Source organism: Muscardinus avellanarius, assembly GCF_963383645.1.
Source record: "Muscardinus avellanarius genome assembly, chromosome: 13".
In the NCBI taxonomy this organism is placed as follows: Eukaryota; Metazoa; Chordata; class Mammalia; order Rodentia; family Gliridae; genus Muscardinus; species Muscardinus avellanarius.
The window spans coordinates 13,121,447-13,147,468 of record NC_137799.1 but is presented as its reverse complement, the minus strand read 5'-3'; the positions used below and the strand labels follow the sequence as shown (position 1 = coordinate 13,147,468).

General features: G+C 39.2%; 1 protein-coding gene across 3 annotated transcripts in view; it reads right to left on the bottom strand.

Annotated features, from left to right (window-relative positions):
* The window catches only part of RC3H2 (ring finger and CCCH-type domains 2), a gene marked incomplete at both ends in the record, with an annotated part of 51,225 nt that overhangs the window by 19,294 nt on the left and 5,909 nt on the right, over positions 1-26,022 (bottom strand). For all 3 annotated transcript variants that reach the window (XM_080709153.1, XM_080709154.1, XM_080709155.1), the window contains 6 exons: positions 9,853-9,965; positions 13,738-13,856; positions 13,974-14,106; positions 14,929-15,129; positions 19,835-20,010; positions 25,129-25,362. In XM_080709153.1, coding sequence (XP_080565279.1) covers positions 9,853-9,965; positions 13,738-13,856; positions 13,974-14,106; positions 14,929-15,129; positions 19,835-20,010; positions 25,129-25,362 — 976 coding nt within the window. The remainder of the gene's footprint in view (positions 1-9,852; positions 9,966-13,737; positions 13,857-13,973; positions 14,107-14,928; positions 15,130-19,834; positions 20,011-25,128; positions 25,363-26,022) is intronic.

The window sequence follows — 26,022 nt, the reverse complement described above, 5'->3', positions numbered from 1 at the left end:
ATTCATACATCATCTCATACACACTGGGGGTACCAATGATTACTTAAAAACAGCATGAAAAGACCTATACTTAGAAAAGCAATTTGGAGCACGAAGGGGCCAGAAGTGCCTGTGCTTTCTTCAACATGCTCTCTGAAACCTACTCTTCATTCTTCTCTTCAGAGTTCTTAAGCAAACTGTTCAGCTGCTCCTTGCTTTACCTCCTCAAATGATAATCTCAGATACTTTTAAGGTTGGTCAGGCAAGAAAAAATGTTTTGTATGTGGCTTTCAAAAGACAGGAATTAGGAGAAGTAAAACCTTAACCAAGAGGCCAGGCATGGTGGTACACGCTTGTAATGGATCGCAGTTCCTGTACAGCCTCAGCTAACTCTGTGAGACACTGTTTCAAAAAATAAAAAAAGACTAAAAAATAGGACTGGGGGTAGAGCTCTGAGGTAGAATGCCCCTGGGTTCTATCCTCCATACTGCCAAGAACAAAAAAACAACCTTAACCAAGAGAGAAAAGGTAAGTATCAAGTTAGGGATACATACTGGATGCCTAACACCTGTGCAGCTAAAGGCCGGGATGTAGGATCTGAACTTCAGACTTGAAACAATTCCTCTCGATTTGTTTTTAACCATCTATGAGTTCCCCCAAGTATTCACTCCTATCCTACCTCACCTTAGAATCTACTATCTATCATTAATTCCTCTCTTGTAATACTTTTAAGTTAGCCAGGTATAATGGCACACAACTATACCCCCTGTACTTAGGAGACTGAGACAGGAGGATCACAGGTTCAAGGAACGCCTTAGCAAGTAGTTAGACTCACATCAACCTAACGAGACCGTTTCCAAATAAGAAATAAAATCAGGCTGGGGATGTAGTTCGAAGGTAGAATGCTTTTGTGTTCAATCCCTAGTACCACAAAAAAGAAACAAACCAAACTAAAAAACAAAAACAAAAATAAAAAACCTCTAACTCCCTGGTCCCATTCTCCCTGTAAAACTAACTCATCTCATCTGGTAAACCCTAACCAAATACTTTGCTTATTCAGTGTCTGGAAGCAAAAAAGCTAAATGTTGGTCAAGAAATATGGTGCAACCATGCTGAATAGATTTATTTAAAATTATGAGGCAGGGTGTGGTGGTATGTTTGTAATCCCAGTACTTCGGAGGCTGAGATAAGAGGATTACAGGTTTGCAGCCAGTCTCAGCTATTTAGTGAGGTCCTCTGCTACTTATTAAGACTTTGTTTCGAAATAAAGAATAAAAAATAGGGTTGGGGGTGTAGCTCTGAGGTAGAATGCCCCTGGGTTCAATTCCCAGTACTGATAAAAACCACACAATTATTTAAAATTCATACAACACACCTGTTTAGTATGTTTATTTTTCCATTTCTAACATCCTTTGCCTTCCACTCTCCACATAACATAGCACATAATATAGCTTCTCCATAACTGATGAAACTCCATTCAACTTAACTGAGAAAATAGATAAAACCAGAGGATTACCTTTCCACCACCATTTCCACTAACCTTCCTGCATCTGCAACCACATACTCTTCCCATGGTAAGATACAAAAGAGTTCCTGTCCTAACTAAGGTCAGTCTCTCCACTTGTGCCAAAGGACTAGTGTTGGGGCACAGGGGCTTCTTAAAGTCTTGATTCTTGTGGCTATCTTTCTTTCCCTCCTGCACTACCACTACTTAAATGACAGAATGAATGACAGATACTCTGAGAGCCCTTCTCAGATAAATCCTAACTTCTCACTCTTTTTCCCAGTCATTCTCTTTCTTCTTATCATTTGTTATTTTACTTCTTAGCACCAATCACTAACAGATATCATGCTTTTTATTTTTATTTTTTTGGTCCTGGGAATTGAACCCAGAGCATTCTGCATTCAAGCTATACACCCAGCCCTTTTTTTAGTGTGTGGTGCTGGGAATTGAACCAATGGATGTTCTGTCTCTGAGCTACATCCCAGCCCTATTTTACTTTTTGTTTTGAAACAAGGTCTTGCTAAGTTGCTGAGGGCCTCATGAAATTGCTGAGGCTAGCCTCAAATCTCCTTCTGTTTCAGCCTCCCAAGTACTGGGAGTAGAGGTATGCACCCCCACACATGGCCATGGTATTGATTTGCTTTATGTTGTTCTCTTTTATATCAATATAAGCCCTGTAAGAACAGGATTTTTCTTTTTTTATGAACCTCTCTTTATATAGCTCACAGCATAGTGTCTTATGCATACTATGTGTCTAATATTTGTTGCATGGATGTGGAGTAAGCTTCAAGTTTCCTATGGCTTAAGGAACTGCTTTGGTGTCCCAAAGCCTTTCCCAACTCCATAAAAGACACCACTCAATTATGCAGGCTCCAAACCCTAAAGTCGTCCTTGACTCTTTTCTTTGTAGCCCAAATTCAATCTGTCCATCTTGTCACCTCTACTTCCAAAACAGATCCCAAATATTAACACTTCCATCATTTCCATTTCTATAGTCTTCAGACCATGCTACCAATCCCCAGTTTAACTGGTCCATACATCCATCAAAGTGACATTTCTAAAATCCCAAACTCTTATCATTCCATTTCAGTAAGATCCTATAATGCCTACCTACTACAAGCAGAAAAAAAATCCAAATTCCTTGCTGTAGCTCAATAAACTACTTAAATTGTTTATTTACATGCCTACTCTTCCTGTTTTCCTACGAGAAGTGCCTAAAAGAGTTCTGAGCCCATAAAAATCTTTTAAAAATATCTGTTGAACTCAGATTTTTAACAGTTGACAGTTCATAGAATGCAATTCTTAGATGATTCTCATATTCTTGCTCTAAAATATATCCATATAAATATAAATACTTATTCTAAAGAGAGACTGATGAAGCTAGGCATGGTGGCCCATGTTGTAATCCCATTAGTTGAGAAGCTAAGACAGGAGGATCATAGGTTCATAGCCAGCCTCACCTAAAGAGACCCTCCGAAACTTAGGGAGATATTGTCTCAAAATAAAGAATAAAATATAGGCCTGGGTGTTGTACAGTGAAAGAGAGACTGGTGGGCATCTACAATTTGTTTGGCAAGAGGGATAAATAGTAAAAAAAAAAAAAAAAAAAAAAAAAAGAGGGATAAAACTAACTTGTTTAAATTGAAAAAAAAATTTGTTGAACTTCTGGTGTGCTATAAACTAAGACAGCAACACATTTTTTTCTTTTTTTGGTGGTACTGGGGATGGAACCCAGGGTCCTTCTACCTCCAGGCTATACTCCCAGACCTATTTTATATTTTATTTGGAAACAGGGTCTCTTAAGCCAGCTGAGGCTGGGTTTGAACCTATGTGATCCTCCTGTCTCAGCCTCCCAAGCTCAGGGATTACAAGCGGGCCCCACCACACCCAGTTGCAACACTTTTTTTTTAAACAAAGAGAATATAGTGAGAGACTAATCTCTAATCCTTTGTATGGCCATCATTTTTTTTTTAATTTGGACAGCAGAAGAGAGTATAAAGGGAGTTGGAATAAAAAACATACTGTAGATTATTTGGTCTTTGTTATAAATAAATTGAATTTCCATATTAGATATTTGCTAAGTGTAGGAAATACAAAGATGAATAAATAAGCCAGCATGGTGGTGCACACCTATAATCCCAGTACTTGGGAGGCTGAGAAAGAAAGATCATAGGTTTGAGGACAGCCTCAGCAACTTAGTGAGGCTTGAAACAACTTAGAAAGACCCTGTTTCAAAATAAAGGAATAAAATAGGGCTAGGGGTAGAGCCTAGAGGTAGAAGGCTCCTGGGTTCCACCCCCAGGACACCTCTCTTGAAAGAATGAATAAACAAGATAAATACAGTCCAACAGAAAATACACATGTAAATAAGAAACTGTAATACAGACATTTTATTACTACTAGTTATAATTACTAGGCATAAAATGTTGCTGTGATTTGAACAGGTCCCTTAGTTCATGTTTTGGGAAACTAAGCCCCAAATACAATCAGGTGAAAGGAGGGGGATCTTTACAATATAGGTAAGGAGAGCTCTGCTCTTACAAACAGTAACACCATTATAATGGAAGTGAGCTCTTTATATAACCTGATAAAAGAGTAATTTCAGCCAGGCATGGTGGTACATGCTTGTAATCCCTGTGCTTAGGAAGACGAGACAGGAGGATCACACAGGTTCAAAGCCAGCCTCAGCTACTTATTAAGGCTCTCAGAAACTTACTGAGACCCTGCTTCCAAATTAAAAAAAAAAAAAAAAAAAAAAAAAAAAGTCTGGGAGTATATCCTGGAGGTAGAAAGCCTCTGGGTTCCACCCCCAGTAGCACCAAAAAAAAAAAAAAAAAAAAAGTAATTTCAGATCCATTCCTCTCTTGCACACTGTACTCTTGCCCTTCTGCCTTCCACCTTGGGATAATGTAGCAAGAGTCTTTCAACAGATATGGTCCCTTAATCTTGGACTTTCTAACTTTCAGAACTATGAGCCAAATATATTTTTATTCATTATAAATTATCTAGTCTGTGGCATTCTGCTATGGTAGTAGAGACAGTAGGATTGCAGGGTTGTGGCCAGCCTCAGCAATTTATTGAGGCCCTCTGCAACTTAATGAGATCCTGTTTCAAAATAAAAAAGTAAAATAGGGCTACAGGTAGGAAGTCCTTGGGTTCAACCCTGGTAACACCCATCCGCCCAACCACCCACCCAAACACACAAACAAAAAAGGCAGGCTGAGACATAGGGAAATGCTAGTAAAAAGCCACTGAAATAAGAAAATGGATAAATTGAGTTAACATGTGAAACACTAAAAATGGCAACTGACACAAAATGTGACCAATTAATTTGGTTATTTTATTATATTATTACTATTTTTACAATATAGTCTAGAATAAAGTTCTAGACTAGGTTGGAAGACAGAGTAGGAAGCCAGCTTGAAGATAGGAGAAATACGCCTGCAAGAAACAGAACATACAAGGAAAGATACTCACAGACTAGAGGTAAAGGGCTGGAGCAAGGTTATGATACCAGACTAATTAGACGTGGAGTCCAAGCTTATCAGAGGAAACAAAGCAGATCATTTTTTACGGGTAAAAGGAACATTCCAGCAACAGGAAATAACAATAGTCAACATTTATGCTCCAAAGATAGGTGCAGCCACTTTCATAAGACAAAATCTTTTGTGATATTAAGTCACACATAGATCCCAATATAATAATAATGGGAGACTGCAACATTCCTCTCACATTGTTAGATCAATTTTCTAGACAGGTTAGTAAAGATGCCTCAGACCTAAAGAACACCATAAACCAAAGGACCTATTAAACATATACAAAATATTCCACCCAAGTACAGCTGAATTCACATTCTTCTCAGCTATTCACAGAATCTTCTCCAAAATAAGACCATATCCTTGGCCACAAACTGAGAACTAGCAAATTAAAAAAATATGACATGCCAAGTGTGGTGGCTCATGGTTGTAATACTAGCATTTGGGAGGTTGAGAACGGAGGATTGCAGTTCACGGACAGCTTCAGCTACTTAGGCCCTCTGCAACTTAGACCCTGTTTCAAATTAAAAAGAATAAAAAATAGGGTAGGGGGTATAGCTCAGAGGTCAATGCCCCTGGGTTCCATCCCCAGATCTGGGGAAAAGAAAAAAATATATATATGTATATATATATATGACATACTTTCCTGTGTCTTTCAGGCCATAATGGAATGATATTAGAAATCAATAAAAAGACCTAGAGTAAACACATGGATACTGAACACCATACTGTTGAAAGAGGAATGGGTCATAAAAGAAGTAAGGGATGAAATTAAGAAATTCCTAGAAACAAATGAAAATAGAGTTAAAACATATCAAAACCTCTGGGACACCCTGAAGGCAATATTAAGAGGAAAACTCATAGCATGGAAAGCCCACATAAAAACAGAAAACCATCAAATAAATAACCCAATGAAATATCTCAAAACCCTTGAAAATAGGAACAGTCAAATCCCAAAGCCATTAGAAGACAGGAAATTATTAAAATCAGAGGAGAAATCAATGAAGTGAAGAATGAAGACAACACAGAAAAGAAAAAAAAAAGGTGGTTTCTAAAAAATAAAAAATAAAAAATAAACCACTAGTCAACCTAACCAAAAGAAAGAGAAACCCAAATTATTAAAATAAGATATGAAAAAGGAGATATTACCACTGACAGTATGTAAATCCAGAGGATTATCAGAAACTACTTTGAAAAGCTACATTTTTCCAACAAAATAAAAAATCTAGAAGAAACCGACAAATTCTAGATACATACAACCTTCTTAAACTGAATCAAGAAGATATAGAAAACTTAAACCAATCAATAGCAATTAAAGAGATTGAAGCAGCAACTAAGAGGCTACCACAACACCAAAGTCCAGACTAGATGGTTTCCCAAGTGAATTTTATAAAAAACCTTTATAGAAGAGCTAATCCCAATACTCTTCAATCTATTCTGTGAAATAGAAATAGGACTCTTTCATTTTATAAAGCCAACATCACATTAATACCCCAAACCAAATAATGACAGCTCAAGAATAGAAAACTATAGGTCTGTATCATTGATGAACCTAGACCTAAAACTGATAAAATTCGCATTAAAAACCACATCAAGAGCCGGGTGTGGTGGCGCACATTTGTAATCCCCACATTTGGGAGGCCGACACAGGAGGATCGTGTAGGTTTGAAGCCAGCCTTGCTAGTTTAAGAGACCCTGTTTCCAAATAAAATATAAAATAGGTCTGGGAGTGTAGCCCAGAGGTGGGAGGGTTCCATCCCCAGTACCACACAAAAACAAAACAAAACAAAAAAACCCACACACATCAAGAAAACCATACACCATGACCAGGTAGGGTCATCCCAGGGATGCAAAGCTGCTAGAACATACAGAAGACAATCTATTTAATTCACCACCTAAAGAGAACCAAAGACAAAAATCACATGATCATTTCAATAGACACTGAAAAAAATTCAATAAAATCCAACACCCATTCACACTAAAAGCACTGCAGAAAATCGGAATAGAGGGAACATACCTCAACATCATTAAGGCAATATACAATTGGCCCAGTCAACCAATCAACTAAACTGTGAGAGTTACCCCTAAAAACAGGAACAAGTCAAGGATGTCCATTATCACCACTCCTTTTCAATATAGTACTTGAAACTCTAGCCAGAACAATAAGGCAAGAGAAGGAAATCAAAGGAGTACAATAGGAAAAGAAAAACTAAAACTATCTCTATTTGCAGATGACATGATACTATACTTAGAAGACCCAACAAACTCAACCAAAGGCTTATAGAACTGATCAACAAATTCAACAAAGTGCCTATATACAAAATCAGTCTTAAAAAAAATCAGAAGTTTTCCTATATGCCAACCATAAATCAACTGAAAAAGAAATCCAAAAAAACACTTCCACTCAGGATATCATACAAAAAAATAAAATACTTAGGAATAAACATAACCAAGGAGGTAAAAGCCGGGCTGATGGTACATGCTTGTAATCCCAGCATTTTGGAAGGCTGAGACAGGAGGATCATGGTTCACATTGAGCCTCAGCTACTTAGTGAGGCTTGCAACCCAGTGAGACCCTGTTTCAAAACAAAGAATAAAAAAATAGGGCTGCGGGTGCAGCTCGGAGGTAGAATGCCCACAAATAAATAAATAAATAACCAAGGTAAAAGACCTCTACAAGAAAAATAAAACAACGAAAAGAAAATCAGAGAAGACCTTAGGAGATGGAAAGATCTTTCATGCTCTTGGATAGGCAGAATAAATATCATCAAAATGCCCATTCTTCCATAAGTGATCTACAGATTCATTGTAATATCTATTGAATTACCAAGGCCATTCCTAACTGACATAAAAAAATCAGTCCTTAAATTCATTTGGAACAATAACAACAACAACAAAAAAAAAACAGGATAGCCAAAGTAGTTCTCAGTAACAAGAACTATTAGGAAGGCATCACAATACCTGACTTCAAACTATACTACAAAGCCACAGTAATAAAAATGTCACTGTATTGGAACAAAAACAGACACATAGACCAATGGAGCAGAATAGAAGACTCAGAAACAAATCCAATCCACACACTTACAGCTAAATAACTTTTGACAAAGGGGCCAAAAACATACACTAGAAAAAAGCCTCTTCAACAAATCATGTTGTCAAAATTGGTTAACCATATGCAAAAAAATAAACCTCACTTTCTGACTCTGCACAAGAATCAATTCAAGAATGAATCAAAGACTTAGAAATCAGACCAGAGACCTTAAGGCTCCTTGAAAAGGGCATAGTTCCAACACTTCAACAAACAGACAGAGGTAAAAACTTTCTCAACAAGACCCCAAAGGCACAAGAAATTAAAAGGAGGATCAATATATGGGATTGCACTAAAGCTAAGGGCTTCTGTACAGCAAAGGAAACATCAATAACCTCAACAGAGAACCGACAATGGGAGAAAATTTTTGCCAGCTTCTCCTGCAATAGAAAACTAATATTTAAAATATACAGAAAACTCAAGAAACTCACCACTAATAAAACAATCCAATCAAAGAATGGGCAAGTACATTTGAATTTCTTTTTTTGTGAAGTGTCTATCCTAACTGATATAGAAAAATCAGTCCTTAAATTCATTTGGAACAACAATAGATTGACACTTCACAAAAGAAATTCAAATGGCTAATAAATGTATGGAAAAATGTTCAATATCATTAGCAATCAGAGAGATACAAATCAAAACTACCCTGAGATTTCACCTAATTCCAATTAGAATAGCAATCACCGAAAACACAAACAACGACAAATGCTGCCAAGAGTGTGGAAAAGTGGGAACTCTAGTCCATTGCTGGTGGGATTGCAAATTAGTCCAATCTGTTCGGAAAACATTTTGGAGAATCTTCAGAACAATGGGAACAAACCTACCATAAGATTCAGTAATGCCACTTTTGGGTATTTACCCAAAAGAATGGAAACCAAACTACCAAGCTAATGCATGTGTATCTATGTCCATAGCCACACAATTCACAAATATGGAACCAAGATGTCCCTCAACAGATGAATAATTACAAAACTGTGGGATATGTACACAATGGAATTTCACTCAGCCATAAAAAAGAACAAAATTATGTCATTTGCAAGGAAATGAATAGAACTGAAGAACATTATGCTAAGTGAGATAAGGCAGTGACAAAAAGTAAAAAATCAAACACTGTCCCGAATACGCAGAAGTTAGGGAGAATAAAGGTCATAGGAGAAACTCTAAGCAAAGAAGGAGAAATCAGAGATGAGCAAATAAGGTGACCTAACTAAGGGGAACAGGAAGGGGGGAAAAGAAAATTCCCTAATGTACATGATGTACATTCACAAACATATCAAATCAGTCACTAAGCCAAACATGAGAAGGAGGGAGTAGGGAGGAAGGGAAATGGAGAAGGGCTAAAAGAGTCATGTGTGCATGTATGACTCTACTATCTTGTACCCCATTAAGATATATGACTACAATGCACCAATTAAAAAACAAAAAACAAAAAAAGAAAAGATTGTTTTGCAATCTAAAAATTCAGAATATGACCTTTTCTTTGGCTTTATTGTTGTTGTAGTACTGGGTATTGAACCCTGAGATTCTCTATCACTGAGCTGCAACTCTAGGCTTTATTTTATTTGGAGACAAGGTTTCACTGAATTGCTCAGGCTAGTCTTGAACTTGTGATTCTCTTCCCTAAGCTTCCAAAGTAGCTGGATTATAGACGTATGCCACCACGTCTAGCTTGTAAACTTCCTTTAAGAACATGTATGATACTCTCATAATGACCCATAAATTTAAAGAGAATTTCCAACACTTACTTTTCAAGCTCTTCCTGAGAATGGGCAAAGGTACAATTTGTTCCTCGTGGACAGCCCCCTTGCTGTCGCAAATCTCGGCACATGCTAGTCTTGTATTTGCTGTTTGGCTGAGGCTACAAAAAGAAAAACATTCAATAAGCGGAAAAGTGAACATTTCAGTTGTTATTCACTGCTGGGATTTAACTGGGATTATAACCTTAATTCTTTTGTTATATTAGACAAGAAATTTTGTGCTCAAACTACTATTCCGTTGTTTCCTGTTGTTGAATTATTTGGCATAACTCTGAGTTGTTATTTTTCTTTGTACTGGGGATTGAACCCAAGGGCATTCTACCTCCAAGCTACCCCCCCCCCCAGCTCTATATGATTTTTATTTGGAAACAGGGTCTCACTAAGTTGCAGAAAGACTCACTAAATTGCTGGCACTGCCTGTGAATCTGCAATCCTCTTGTCTCAGCCTCCTAAGTACTGGGGTGACGAGTATGCTATGAGTTATTTAGACATTTTTTCTGAAGACTACTGGAAAGTAGTTCAAATGTTAAAGCCCTTCTTTGGGGCAACACAATGCTCATGAAAAAGAGATTCTTATAACTATTGTTCTCATAAAATTGTGGACTCAAACAAAAAATATTAAAAAAATTTTTTTCATGGTAATGGTGACTGAACACAGGGGCATTTTACTTCTGAGCCACACCACTAGCCCTACTTTATTTTTTATTTTGAAATAGGGAGCCAGGCATGGTGGCACACACCTATAATTGCAGAATTTGAGAGGCTAAGAGGTTGGTTCATGGACAACCTCAGCTACTTAGTGAAGTCCTTTGCAACTCAGTGAGACCCTATTTCAAACTAAAGAAGAAAGAAAGAAAGAAAGAAAGAAAGAAAGAAAGAAAGAAAGAAAGAAAGAGAGAGAGAAAGAAAGGAAGAAAGGAAGGAAGAGAGAGAGAGAGAGAGAGAGAGAGAGAGAGAGAGACAGACAGACAGACAGACAGACAGACAGACACACGCAGGGAGGGAGTCTCGCTGAGTTGCTAAGGACCTCCCTAAGTTGCTGAGGCTGGCTTTAGACCTGTGATCCTCTTATCTCAGCCTCCCCAGTAATGGGATTAGAAGTATATGCCACTATGTCAAGCTCAAAATAAAATAATTTAAAAAGTACTTCTGTGTGTGTTTGTGAGAGAGAGAGAGAGAGAGAGAGAGAGAGAGAGAGAGAGAGAGAGAGAGAAAGAAAGTGTGTGTGTGTGTGTGTGTGTGTGTATTACTGGGGATTGAAGCCAGGAGCATTTTACCTCTGAGCTACACCACCAGCCCTATTTTTAATTCTTATTTTTTTAAAACAGGGTCTCACTAAACTGTGAATGGCCTCACCAAGTAGCTGAGGCTGGCTAAAAACCTTCAATCCAGTCTCAGCCTCCCAGATACTAGGATTACAAGTGTATACCACCACACCCAGCTGAAAACATTTCTAAAAAAGCCATGACTATAGGCATTGGTGGTGCACACTGGTAATCCTAGTACTTGGTAAACTGAGACAGGAAGATTGCAGTAAGTTTTAGGCCAATTTAGGGAGGCCCACTGTAACTCAGCAAGATCTTGTTGCACAAACAAGTAAAATAGGGCTGGAGGTGTACTCAGAGGTAAAATGTCTCTAGGTTCAATTCCCAGTAAAACACACACACACACACACACACACACACACACACGCACACACGGTTCAATTCCCAGTAACACACACACTCTCCCTTTCTCCCCCCCTCCTCCCTCTCCCTCTCCCTCTCTCTCTCTGTGTGTGTTTCACTTAAAACTTTCCTAGGAAAGGTAGAATATAACTTTCCCAAAAGTTAAAAAACTCAATTGCTATAATTTATATCATAATCAAGTGTTATTCTTATTTTTATATCCTATTACTATGAAAACATTTATCATTCACTTGATATTTAAATGTTATATCTTCCAAGTCAGCCATGCCTGGTGGTGCACGCTTGTAATCCCTGAGCTTGGGAGGCTGAGACAGGAGGATCGTGCAGGTTCAAAGCCAGCCTCAGCTACTTAGGCTCTCAGCAGCTTAGTGAGACCCTGTTTCCAAATAAAAAGATAAAATAGGTCTGTGAGAATAGCCCAGAGGTAGAAAGCCCCTAGGTTCCACCCCCCAATACCACCAAAACACACACACACACACACACACACACACACACACACACACACACACACACACACACATATCTTCCAAGTCAAATAGGGATAGAAGAAAGAAAAGATAACAGACTTTGCAGTAGGCAACCTTAGCTATTATGTATGAGTATACAGGGAGGAAGGATATTAAGGATTGAAACTAAGTACATTCTAAGCTATACCTCCAGTCCTATTTTATCATTTGCTTTAAAACAGGACCTCTAAGCTAACATGCACTGGCCTTGAGCCTATGATCCTCCCTTCTCAGCTTCCAAAATACTCGGAATACAGGCGTGTGATATTGTGCCCAGATAGTTATGTTATTTAACCTCATTAAATTTTAGTTCACTTAAGAGAAATTACTTGCTGGCAGGTGTGAGAATTAAAAATAATATACGTAAAATAGTACATATAGGGAATGACTACTAACAACTCAATAAATGCAACTTACTATTAGAATATAAGGATTGTATTTTAACTTCCTCTAAAGCACACTGAAGCTATCTGACATTCAATTCCATAAATTTTACAAAAACAGATTCATTTGGGAGATAGCAATGGAGAAAAATGTGACCATTTGTCACATTAGAAAAGAACTGTAAAGCCGGGCTTGGAGGCGCACGCTTGTAATCCCCGCGCTTGGGAGGCAGAGACAGGAGGATCACGCAGGTTCGAAGTCAGACGCGCTGGCTTAAGAGACCCTGTTTCCAAAGAAAATATAAAATAGGTCTGGGAGTGTAGCTCAGAGGCAGAAGGGTTCCATCCCCAGTACCACCAAAAATAAATAAATAAATAAATAAATAAATAAATAAATAAATAAATAAACAAACAAACATTCAGATCTGGGTTTGGTGGTGCATGTTTGTAATCCCAGCGCTTAGAAGGCTGAGACAGGAGGATCACACAGGTTCGAAGCCAGCCTCAGCTACTTAAGTGAGGTTCTCAGAAACTTAGCGAGACCCTGTTTCAAAATAAAATATAAAATAGGTCAGGGGCATAGCCCTGAGGTAGAGGCCCCTGGGTTCCGTCTAGGACCATTAAAAAAAAAATATATATATATATATATATATATATATATATATATATATATTCAGATTCAGAAGGAATCAATGAGCAAAACTTGGACAAAACCGTTCTGTAGTTCAGTGAGCTCACATGCAAGATACTCTCTCAATTCCTGGTGTACTATGAAATGCCTTCAGGTACACTAAAAACTAAGTTTCTCCCAAAATAATAAAGATCCCCCCCCAAAAAAAAGTAGCTGGGTGTGGTGGCGCATGCTTGTAATCCCAGCATTTGGGAGGCCGAGACTGGAGGATCACGGTTTACAGACAGCCTCAGCTATTTAGGCCCTCTGCAACTCGGTGAGACCCTGTTTCAAAATAAAAAATAAAAAATTGGGCAGGGGGTGTAGCTCGGAGGTTGAATGCCTCTGGGTTCCATCCCCAGACCTGCAAAGAAACCAAACCAAACAAAAAAACAACTTATGAGAGGGCTGGGACTGTAGCTGGGTCACAGAGCACTGACATAGCATGCAAGAGGTTCTGGTTTTTATTCCAGCCCTCCTTGCAAACCCCCCACTCCGCCCCACATAACCAAAAAGAACTTCGAAAAGTTACATAAGAAGTCCATTAACCAAACATTATTATGATGTTAACAGGATAAAACTCTGTTAAAGGTAACAGGAGTCAGAAACACAATAAATGAACTTACCTGAGGTGTCTCATGGCCTTTTCTACTATAATTTTGTATGAAATCCACAAGGCCATGAACTACTGTCTTAACTGCTACCATTGCATTCTCTAACTGCTCCCAAGTTGGTGAAACAGCATCTAAAATAAGCACCAAGGGGATGGGGTGGGGAAGAATGGGTTAGTAGTAATTCCTATTGCGTTCTTTACCTCCAAGGCAGATAAAATATACAAGTGGTTGAGTATCTTCCCACATACCTGGATTAGGGTCTATGTTTGCAAGAAGCTCTAAATGAGGCCTCAGTCTATTTAAATTAGCTGGGTCACCTGTCCGTTGCAAAACAATTGTCAGTTCCTGGACACTCTTTGCAAATGATTCTGGAGACTGCAGCTAACAAACAAAAAAGAGAATTTTTTTTTTTTGGGGGGGGGAGGATTCTTTTGGAACTGGGGCTTGAACCCAGTGTGTTGCATTTGCAGGGCAAGTGCTTTGCCAATGAGCTACATCCCAGCCCCAATAGAATGGTTTTTAATCTGGTTCTTATGATACCTGTATTTTCAAATGCTTTCAATTCATCAGCTAAATAAGAGGGTTTTTTTTGTATGTGTGTATGTGGTACTGGGGATCGAACCCAGAGGCAGTCTATCTCTAAGCTACACCCCTAGCCTGTTTTATTTTTTGAAACAGGGCCTCATTAAGTTACTGAGGCTAGCTGTAAATCTGTGATCCTCCTGTTTCAGCCTCCCAATTACTGAGGTTATAGGTGTGTGCCATCATGCCAAACTCTATTTAATAGGTTTTCAAGTGTCTTCAGATTCCATAGTGAGCGTATCAGTGATGAAGTAAATTCACCTCAGAATCTGCCCTATGAAGCTCATCATTAGACACTTAGAAAACATTTGTAAGCTGTATTAGCTCTCTGGGGTCAGAGTGCAGATAAACTTGAGACTTTGTAAGACCAGCTGCTTTTATGCTAATATTCTGTATTTTCTTGCCTGTTATATTACTTAGTTTACTATGAAAGTTAACAATAAAAAAAGTTAATTTGGAAAAATCTGCTGTTGCTCTACAGCAGGCCATGTTGCTAAGGTTTATTAAGTGCATTTTCAACTTAGATGGCTTTACTGGGATGTGAGTAGAGGACCATTTATATTCCAACCCTCTTCAGTGTAACAGTAATGGTATAAAATCAACATCTCTAATTTTACAAACCTTATCAATGATAGACTGCATGTGTGATTTATGAGCCAAGTCACCATATAAAAGTGAGGACCACTGCTCTGGTGAAATACGAAGTCCTGCTTCCATGGCAATGTGAACAATTTGGGCATCATGTTCTCTACGTAGTGCCTCATAACTCCGAAATTCCTCCTTTAGCTGCATCAGAGAAGAGTCTTCATCTCTTTTGGTAACCTAAAAAACAGAAGAGAAAAATAAAACTCAATAGAATTAGCTCTTTTTTTCCACAACCAATTTGTTTACTTTTTTTTGGGGGGGTGAGGAGGCATATACCACATATCAGATATCACATACAGCACATCCAAAGATAAGATAATGTCTTTACAGCAAATTCTTTTGGGGAAAAAACAGAATTTATATAATTAAATATACACCCCACGCCTTCAACAAGTTTAGCCGTTGGCAGAGAAGAAGAACTTGTAAACAGAAAAATAATAGATTTTCAAGTGTCTTCAGACTGCATAGTAGGCATATCAGTGATGAAGTAAATTTCACCTCAGAATCTGCCCTATGAAGCTCATCATTAGACACTTAGAAAACATACGAATAAGCTGTATTAGCTCTTTGAGGTCAGAATATAAATAAACCTGAGACTTTGTAAGACCATCTATTAAAGGCTCTGCGACAACACAGAGCCTAGACAATTAAATCTGCCTGGTAGAGAGAAGTGGTTATAGAAAAGAATTCTCTCAGCTCAAGTCTACATAAAGGACATTTTGAAGAATTAACAGGAGACCTCCAGGAAAATAGGGGTGAGGAAAATAACACTAAAAAGAGAGGCATATGGTGAAACAGAAACATAAAAGGACAGAGGTCATTAAAAGCAAAGCTATAAACCAGGTGTGGTGGTACATGCTTGTAATCCAAGTACTTGGGAGGCTGAGACAGGAGGAGCACAGGTTCAAGGCCAGTTCCAGCAAGTTAGCAAAGCTCTCGGTAATTTAGTGAGACTCTCTTCCAAATAAAAATTAAAATAGGGCTGGGGGTATAACAGGGAGATAGAATGCTCTTGGGCTCAATTCCAGGTGCAACATATACACACATACGCAAAGAGAGGAGAGAGAGAAAGAGAGGGAGGGAGAGAGAGAAGAAAGAGAAGAGAAGAGAGGAGAAGAGAGGGAGGGAGGGGAGAGAGGAAGAAAGGGAGGGAGGGAGAGAGGGTTAGGGTTAGGGTTAGGGTTAGGGGGAGAACCAAAGATCCACAGGATGGTCTCACTAGCAAGCTGTATGACACAGTGAAACCCATAACCGGCATAAGCATCTAAGTAGTGAAGAGCATAGGTGGCTGACAGAGTCGACCACTCAACTGTGAAGTTTTGAAACTTATGCTCTCAGGTCTACTGAATCAGAATTTCAGGATTCAAAGACCACATAATTAAAAATGTATATATGAGCTGGGCGTGGTGGCGCACACTTGTAATAATCCCTGCACTTGGGAGGCTAAAACAGGAGGATCGCGCATGTTCTAAGCAGCCTCAGCTGGCTTAAGAGACCCTGTTTCCAAATAAAAAAATATAAAATAGGTCTGGGAGTATAGCCCGGAGGTAGAAGGCCCCTGGGTTCCACCCCCAGTACCTCAAAAAAAAAAAAAAAAAAAAAAAAAAAAAGTATATATGAGCCAGGCATAGCGGCACTCGCTTGTAATCCCAGCATGCGGGAGGTGGAGAAATAAGGCTCGCAGTTCATGGGTTCATGGACAGCCTCAGCTACTTAGCGAGGCCCTTCGCAACTCAGGGAGACCATTTCAAAAAATAGAAAAGATTAAAAACTAGGACTGGGGGTGTAGCTTGAAGGTAGAATGGTCCTGTGTTCCATCCCCAGTGTGGGGGGGGGGAGTATATATGAATGTTGAATGTTCAAGTCTCACTTCAAATAAACTCAAAATCCTTTGGGACAGTCTAGAAATATCTTCCTTCCTTCCTTCCCTCCTTCCCTCCCTCCTTCCTTTCTTTCTTCTTCCTCCTCCTTCTCCTATTATTATTATTATTTGCAGTACTGGCGACTGAATCCAGGGGCACTGTTCCTCCTACAGCTACACTCTCAGCTCTTTTTTATTCTTTATTTTGAAACAGTGCCTCACTAAATGGAGGGCCTAAGTAGCTGAGCTGGCAGCAAACCCTCCATCCTCCTGTCTCAACCTCCCAAGTACTGAGATTAAAAGTGTGTGCCACCATGCTCAGTTCGTTCTTTTCCTTTTGAATGAGTACTTTTAACATAATTGACTCTGACTGCATCTTCAGTTGAAAATCACTGCATTAAAAACTAGCATCATTAATTCCTCTTGTTCAGCATGAAAAGGCTTATTACTTTTTTTTTTTTGGCGGGTCTGGGGATGGAACCCAGGGGCATTTGACCTCCAAGCTACACCCCCTGCCCTACTTTTTATCCTTTATCCCACTGAGTTGCAGAGGGCCTCACTAAGTAGCTGAGGCTGTCCGTGAACCACGATCCTCCAGTCTCAGCCTCCCGAATGCTGGGATTATAAGCGTACACCTCCACGCCCGGCCGGCTTATTATTCTTATTTGTGCATGTGTAGTACTGGGGATAGAACCCAGGAACATTCTACCTTTTGAGCTACACCCTCAGGCTGTGTGTGTGTGTGCGAGCGCGCGTGCACGCACGTGCTTGTACACGCACGATAGAGGGGTTTGGAGGGAAGGAGAGGGAGCTCCAGAAAAGAAGCACACACACTCACCTAGCTAAATCCGAGATCCTCCTGGCTCAGCCTCCCAAGTACTGGGATTACAGGCGTGCAGCACCACACCTAGTTAGGTTTGACACTCTTTACAGAAAAATATTTTACCAATATGACATTCAAGACATTCAAGAACTGCATCTCATTATAAATTAAAAAAAAATTTTGATCTTGAGTAGGGCAATTTTCATCCTAAAGAAAGAATCTACTGCATGCATTTATAAATTTAAGTTTGGTTTTCTTATTTTTCTGTGTGTATGGTACTGGGGATTGAACACAGAGAGGTATTATACCTCCTGCGCCCCAAGGTCTATTTTATTATTTTGAAACAGGGTGTCACTAAATTGTGGAGGACCTAAGATGCTGAGGATGGGCACAAACTTGTTGATAAGTTGGGTCCCTCCCCTCCCCCATGTGATCTTGTGACAGGGACAGGAGGCAGTGTTTTGGAAGCGAAGATATCGCGAGAATCCAAGTGCCTCAAAACTCCAAACATGATGTCGCGAGAGAATCACATGCCTATAAAACAACGGTACTTCTGATCCGCCACACGACTCAGCTGGCTGATGAGGACTACGTGTAACTCTACATATGCATGGCCCGCTGGTCCCTTCCCCATAACCAGCTGACTCCCCGGAGGGTGCCAGGTTGGGTTCGAGTAAAGTAGCGGTCTTTGATAACCTGGTTGGTGTTTTTACCTCCCTCTTAAACTCCCTAACTCTATTTTCAACCCTTTAACTGTGATCCTTCTACTTCAGGCTCCCAAGTACTGAGATTATAAACTTGTGCCATCATGCCTGTTTTTTTTTTTTTTTGTACTGGGGATTGAATCCAGAGACATTCTACTTCTGAGCTACAATAAAGCTCTATTTTAATTTTAAAACAGGGGTGCAATAAATTGCTGAGAGTGGATTCAAACATGCAGTCCACTTGCCATAACTGGGATTATAGAAGTGTGAGATTGTGTGGGACTTTTGAAACCACTTTTTTTTTTTGGTGGTACTGATGATGAACTTGGAGGCATTCTACCTCTAAGTTACAAGCACAGGAGACCCATTATTTCTTTGCAAAAGGATTTCACTAAGTTGTGGAGTGCCTTGCTAAATTGCTGAGGCTGGTCTTGAATCTCCTGCTGTCTCAGCCTTTCAAATACTGAGATTACATGCATGTGACACTACACATGGCTTGAAAGCACATTTTAAAACAAAAAATATATATAGAGAATGTAGAGTTGGCAAGCTCAAGTTTTCACTTTCTTGTCACCTTGAAAACATACAGGCATTTTCAGATTTAAGACTTTAATGACTACAAAGATGAGATAAAAACATTAAGGGGTTAGGCCGGGCGTGGTGGTGCACACTTGTAATCCAAGAACTTGGGAGGCTGAGACAGGAGGATCACACAGGTTTGAAGCCAGCCTCAGCTACTTACTGAGACTCTCAGCAAATTAGTGAGACCCTGTTTCCAAATAAATATAAAATAGGTTGGGGGTATGAGCCAGGCGTGGTGGCGCACGCTTGTAATTCCAGCGCTTGGGAGGCTGAGACAGGAGGATTGAACGATTCAAAGCCAGCCTCAGCTGGTTCAAGAGACCCTGTTTCCAAATAAAATATAAAATAGATATGGGAGTGTAGCCCAGAGGTAGAAGGCCCCTGGTTTCCGTTCCCAGTACCACCAAAAAAAAAAAAAAAAAAAAAAAAAAAAAATATATATATATATATATATATATATATATGTCGGGGGTACAGCCTAGAGGTAGAGGCCCCTGGGTTCTACCCCCAGGACTCAAAAATAAATAAATAAATAAATAAATAAATAAATAAATAAATAAATAAATGGGTTAAAAAGTTTACCTGCTTTTATGAAGTTTTCAATACAGTTTCTTACTCCACTGTAAGATGTTTAATGTAAACAAATTACAATTTTTTATTTCAGTTTTACAATTTTTCCTGGCAAGTGCCAAAAATTTACTAAACTTTTCTTATGCTGTCCTGTGTTAGCTAAACCATTAAGTAGTAATAGGTGTCTAGTATCACAAATGTAATTAATGTAATAAGAAACATTTATTTTCCTCCCGACTTTTGTGAGAATTCTGCATTTCTGGGGCCAGTAGACTGGGTAACTTGGATTCCAGGAAGTCTGTCTCACACAGAGGCATGTAATGAGGGTTGCTTAATGCTTACCTTAAAACAAGAAGCTCGATACAGTAGTTGCACAACATGACCAATACTTGTTTTTGATGCCTGAGGAAATCGTGGTTCCAGTCTTTGCACAACAAAAAGTACAAGAACTTTCCTTGAGAGAGCAGAACCATCTTCTAATGCCAGCAACACGAGCTTCAAGGCCTCTTCTTGCATAGCTAGGAGCATTAAAGAAATTTAAGCTCATTATCCTGCAGATCATGTCTGTCAAAGGCACCTGGGGATATACTTTATAGTGGTGCACTATTCAAAATTTATTTCTTTAGGTACGATGGAATGAAACCAGAGGCATTCTATCCCCACTGTCCTCTTCTGTGTGTGATACTAGGGATTGAACACAGGGGCATTCTACCTCTGAGCTATACTCCCAATCCTATTTTATCTTTTATTTTCAAACATGGTCTCACTAAGTTGCTGAGGCTGGCCTTGAACCTGTGATCCTCCTATCTCAGCTTCCTAAGTACTGGTATTACAACTGGCATCCCTAGCCCTTTAAAATTTTTTTGGTTTTGAAACAAGGCCTTGCTAGACTATTGAGAATCTCATTACATTGCTGGGGCTGGCCTCAAACCTGTGATCCTCTTATCTCAGCCTCCCAAATACTAGAATTACATACATGCACCACCATACCTGGCCAATTTACTTTTAGTTAGCACACACAAAAAAGGATATCACACAAGTAACAGTTCATTTAAAAAAATAACATAATAAAAGAAAGCATTTTTCTATAAAATAACCGATCAGAACAAGTTAACAGAAGTAAATAAAACATCCCATATGTATATAATAATCAACTGGATAACAATAAGGTTAAGGTGGAAAGTAATTCATAAACCACAAAGAAATACTCTGACAAACATGCTCTGCGAAGGAACATGCATGGAAATGTTACTCGGATTGTTAGAAACGATTCTGTGTCTAACTTAGCCTCTGGATATAACCCATAAAAAACTATTACTGTCATTTATGCTCTTTTATAACCAGGGACATATAGTTTAATTAGAATCAAGTCATAGATGGGCGTGGTGGCGCACACTTGTAATCCCCACGCTTGGGAGGCGGAGACAGTAGGATCTCGCAGGTTCAAAGCCAGCCGTGCTGGCTTAAGAGAGCCTGTTTCCAAATAAAAGTATAAAATAGGTCTGGGAGTGTAGCCCGGAGGTAGAGGAGCTTCCAGGAACCCCAGTACCACCAAAAAAAAAAGAGAGAATTAAGTCATGAAGGAATATGAGGCAAACCTAGAATAAGAAATGTCCTATAAAATAACATGAAAGACAAAAAAAAAAAAAAACACTGAAAAATGGTTAAAGACTAAAAAGAGACGTGACAAATATAGCAGGTGATTTTGAAGAAGAAAAGGGTCACAAAATTGTTTTTGGAGTAATTGGCAAAACTGAAATATGAACTATATAGATTTAGTATTATCTCAATGTTGATCTTTTTTAATTTGATGACTATACTATTATACATAAGAATATCCTTGTGGAAAACACACTAAAGTACTCAAGGTAAGGGGGCATAAAATATGTAATCTACTTACTTTCTTTCTTTCTTTTTTTTTTGTGTGTTACTGGGGATTGAACCCAGGGGCATTCTACATCCAAGCTACACACTCCCAGCCCCTATTTTTTATTTTTTTATTCTGAAACAGTGTCTCATTAAGTTGCTGAGGGCCTCACTATGTATGAGGTTGGCTGTCAATCTGTTATCCTCCTGTCTCAGCCTCCCAAGTACTGAGATTTCAAGTGTGTACCACCATGCCCAGCTTGTAATCTACTTTCAAACTGAAAAGAAAAGAGAATATGGTGATATATTATTTAAAAAAAACCTGGTGAATGTAGTTAAAAAGTATGCTGAGCCAGGCATGGTGGCGCACGCTTGTAACCCGAGCATTCGGGAGGCTGAGACCTGAGGATCACAGTTCATGGACAGCCTCAGCTACTTAGTGAGGCCCTCCACAACTTAGTGAAACCCTGTTTCAAAAATAAACAAAAAATAGGGCAGAGGGTATACCTCGGAGGTCAAATGCCCCTGTGTTCCATCTCCAACCCCTCAAAAAAAAAAAAAAAAAGTATGCTGAAAATTATCTGCATTATTTTTGCAACTTTTCATTCAAATTAATTTAAAATTATTTCAAAATGTATAGTATAAACATACGGTTATCAATCACAAACAGTGAAACTTTAAGCTGAGAGATTATCTAGAATTAAAAAATCAGTGCTGGGCGTGGTGGTACACTTGTAATCTCTGTATTTGGGAGGCAAAGACAGAAGAATTGCGGTGGTATGCGGCCAGCCTCACTTACTTAGTGAGGCCCTTTGCAACTCAGTGAGGCCCTATTTCAAAATAAGCAATAAAAAATAGGGCTGGGGGTGTAGCCTGGAGGTATAGTCTGCCGCTGGGTTCTATTCCCAGTACTGAAAAAAAAAAAAAAAAAAACTAAACCAAACAAAAAACTTGAGATAAAATTTATATAAAATTAACAATTTATTTTATTTTATTAATTTTTGGGTAGTGCTAGGGTATTCTACCTCTGAGCTACATCCCCAGCCTTATTTTTCATTCTTTATTTTGAAACAGGGTCTCAATAAATTGTAGAGGGCCTCACTAAGCAGCTGAGGCTGGCTGTGAACCTGCGATCCTCCTGTCTCAGCCTCCTAATTCCTGGGATTTTTTTAAACTTGACCATTTAAAAATATACCAGGCAAAGCTGAGCGTGGTGGCACATAATTATAAACCCAGACCTTGGGAGGCTGACACAGGTTCAAAGCAAGCCTCGGCTACTTAGTGAGGCTCTCAGCAACTTAATGAGACCCTGTTTCCAAATGAAATATAAAATAGGTCTGGGAGTATATCTCGGAGGTAGAAAAGCCCCTGGGTTCTACCCCCCAGTACCACAAAAATAAGTAAATAAATAAAATATACAGGGCAAGACGTGTGTGTGTGTGTGTGTGTGTGTGTGTGTGTGTGTGTGTGTAGGCGGGTGGCCCATGCCTGTGATCCCAGTACTTGGGAGGATGAGACAGGAGGATTATAGGTTCAAGGCCAGTATCAGTAACTTTACACAACCCTGTCTCAAAAAAATAAAAAATAAAATAAAACAAATCTAGGGGCATAGCTTGGGGATAGAATGCCCCTGGGTTCAATCCTTAGTACCAAAAAAAAAAAAAAAAAAAAAAAGTATACAGGGCTGGGTATATAGCTCAGTGACAGAGTACTAGCCTAGCATTCACAAGGCACTGGGCCCATCCTTAACACTGACACACAACAAATGTGCAATTCAGTTGCCATATAATATATTCATAATGTTTTACAATCTAAGACATTTTCACTACCCCAAAGGAACCCCCCTAATCATTAAGCAGGCACTTCTGATACTCTATCCATATCTCCTTGGTAACTACTTATCTGCTGTAAAGTTTCTTTCATGGATCAGAATTTTCAGGGTTCATTAACATGTAGCATGTATCAGTACTTCATTCTTTTTGTGTGGTACTGGAGATTGAATCCAAGGAAATTTAACTGAGTTAAACCTCTAGTCCTATTTTGTTTTGAAACAGGGTCTTGCTCAATTGCTGAGGCTGGCCTTGAACCTGCAATCCTTCTATCTCAGCCTCTCAAGTACTGGGATTCCAGACACAGGCCACCGCACTAGGCAACTTACTTCCTTTTCATGGATGAATGATAATCTATTTATGGATAGATCACATTTTGTTTATCCATTTATTAAGTAACTTACAACTGGTTTCTTTTTTTTCTTTTTTGTCACCAAGTAATGGATCTAGGGGCATTCTACCTCTGAGTTATACCAGCAGCCCTATTTCTTGTTCTTTATTTTGAAACAGGGTCTTGCTAAATTGTGAAAGACCTCACTAAGTAGCCGAGGCTGGCAATGAACCTGTGATCCTCCTTTCTCAGCTTCCCAAGTACTTGGATTACAAACATGCCCTAGCACACCCAGCGTGGACTGTTTTTACCTTTTAAATATTTCAAATAATACTGCTATAAACATTTGTGTCAAAGTATTACTTTGTGGATGTGTATTTTATATTTTGGGGTATATGCCTACAACATGAAACTGCTGGGTCATAACTTTCAAGAAACTGCCAAATTATTTTCCCAACAGCAGTGTACCATTTTACATGCCCACAAGTACCTGGTACTTACAAAGTTGAGACAGGAAGATCACAGTTTGGAAGCTAGTCTCACCAACTTAGCACTTATCTACAGAGTAAGACCCTGTTTCAAAAAATATAAAAAAGCCGGGTATGGTGGTGTGTACCTATAATCCCAGTAATCAGTAGGCTGAAACAAGAGGACCGCAGGTTTGAGGACAGCCTCAGGATGTAGTGAGACTCTCATCAATCTAGTGAGACCCTGTTTCAAAATATAAATAATAGCAGGGCTTGGTGGCACATGCTTGTAATCCTAGTACTTGGGAGGCTGAAACAGAAGGATCGCAGGTTCAAGGGAAGCTTCAACTACTTAGTGAGGCCTTGATTCAAAAATAAAGAATACAAAACAGGGCTGGGGGTATAGCTTGGAGGTAGAGTGCCACTGTAGTTTCTGTTTATTTATTTATAGATTTCTGCCCAGCACGATGGCACATGCTTGTAATCTTAGTACTTGGGAGGTTGAGACAGGAGGATTACAGGTTTAAGGACAGCTTCAGTAAGTAGTACGCTCTCATTAACCTAGTAAAATCCTGTTTCAAAATAAAAGTTATAAAATAGGGCTAGGAGTGTAGCTTGGTGGGAGAATGCCCCTGAGTTCAATCTCTGGTAACACAAAATAATTAATTAAAAAGGTAGATTTCCGAGGGAGGGGTGCCGAATAACTTCTTTTGAAAAGGGGTGGTAAATCAAATAACTTTAAGAACCTCTGGACTATAGTACAAATTATGATGAAAACTTTATCATTCAGTTAGGTGTAGTGGCACACACCTATAATCCCAGTACTTGGGAGGGTGAGACAGGAGGATCACAGGTTTAAGGACACTCACAGCAATTTAGTAAGACTCTCACCAACTAGCAAGGCCCTATTTCAAAATAAAAAAAATAAAAAGGGGTCTTGGGTATTGCTAGAAGGCAGAATGCCCCTGGATTCAATCCCAAGTACCACCAAAAACAACAAAAAAATTTAATTATGCCAAGACAAATATGTATAATTAAAGATGGGCTGAAGTATCAGGAGTTTTACCTAGCCTTAGAAGTAGGCACCCTTTAGCCCTGGTACCCAATAAAAAAATAAATAAATAAAACAATCATTTGTCTCACCTGGTCCTAGAAACTGGCATCCTCGGGCCCTGACAGCAGCCCACAGATTGGCAGACAATTGCTGAGGGTTCTGGTGCTGTAGGATCAGTTCTGTTACAGTTCTTTCTCCAAGTGAACGGGCTGCTCGCATGGCTCTGACACGACCTTCCTCCTCCACCAGTTGACAATTTACAAGTGTCACCAGTTTCCTTTGCATTGGACGGCTCAGGGCACTCTGGTTCAAACTAGCTACACCTTTAAGAAAAGGGAAATGAATGGAACTAAAGGTTTTTCAATAAAAAAGACAAATTAGTTTTCATTATCTGAACTTAAATTTTTTTTTTTTTTTGGTGGTACTGGGGTGGAACCCAGAGGCTTTCTACCTCCAGGCTATACTCCCAGACCTATTTTTTATACTTTATTTGGAAAAAGGGTCTCATTAAGTTGCTGAGAGCCTCACTAAGTAGCTAAGGCTGGCTTCGAACCTGTGCGATCCTCCTGTCGCAGCCTCCCAAGCGTGGGGATTACAAGCGTGCGCCACCACACTCAGCTATCTGTACTTATTTATTAAACCACAACTTCTAATGAGTTCCTTGTAAAATACTTTTATTTTTCTAACAAAAAGTACCCATTCTGCTGGTCATGGTGGTGCACACTTCTGATCCCAGCATTCGGGAGGCTGAGACTGGAGGATTGTGGTTCGTGGACAGCCTCAGCTACTTAGCAAGACCCTTTGCAACTCATTGAGACCCTGTTTAAAAAAATAAAAAGACTAAAAAATAGGTCTGGGGGATGTAGGTCAGAGGTTTCATCCCCAGTACTGCAAAAAAAAAAAAAAAATTACCCATTCTGTCTCTGTTTATTATTATTCCACAAGACTAATTTTTTGTTAATTCAGATTTTATTTAGGTATCT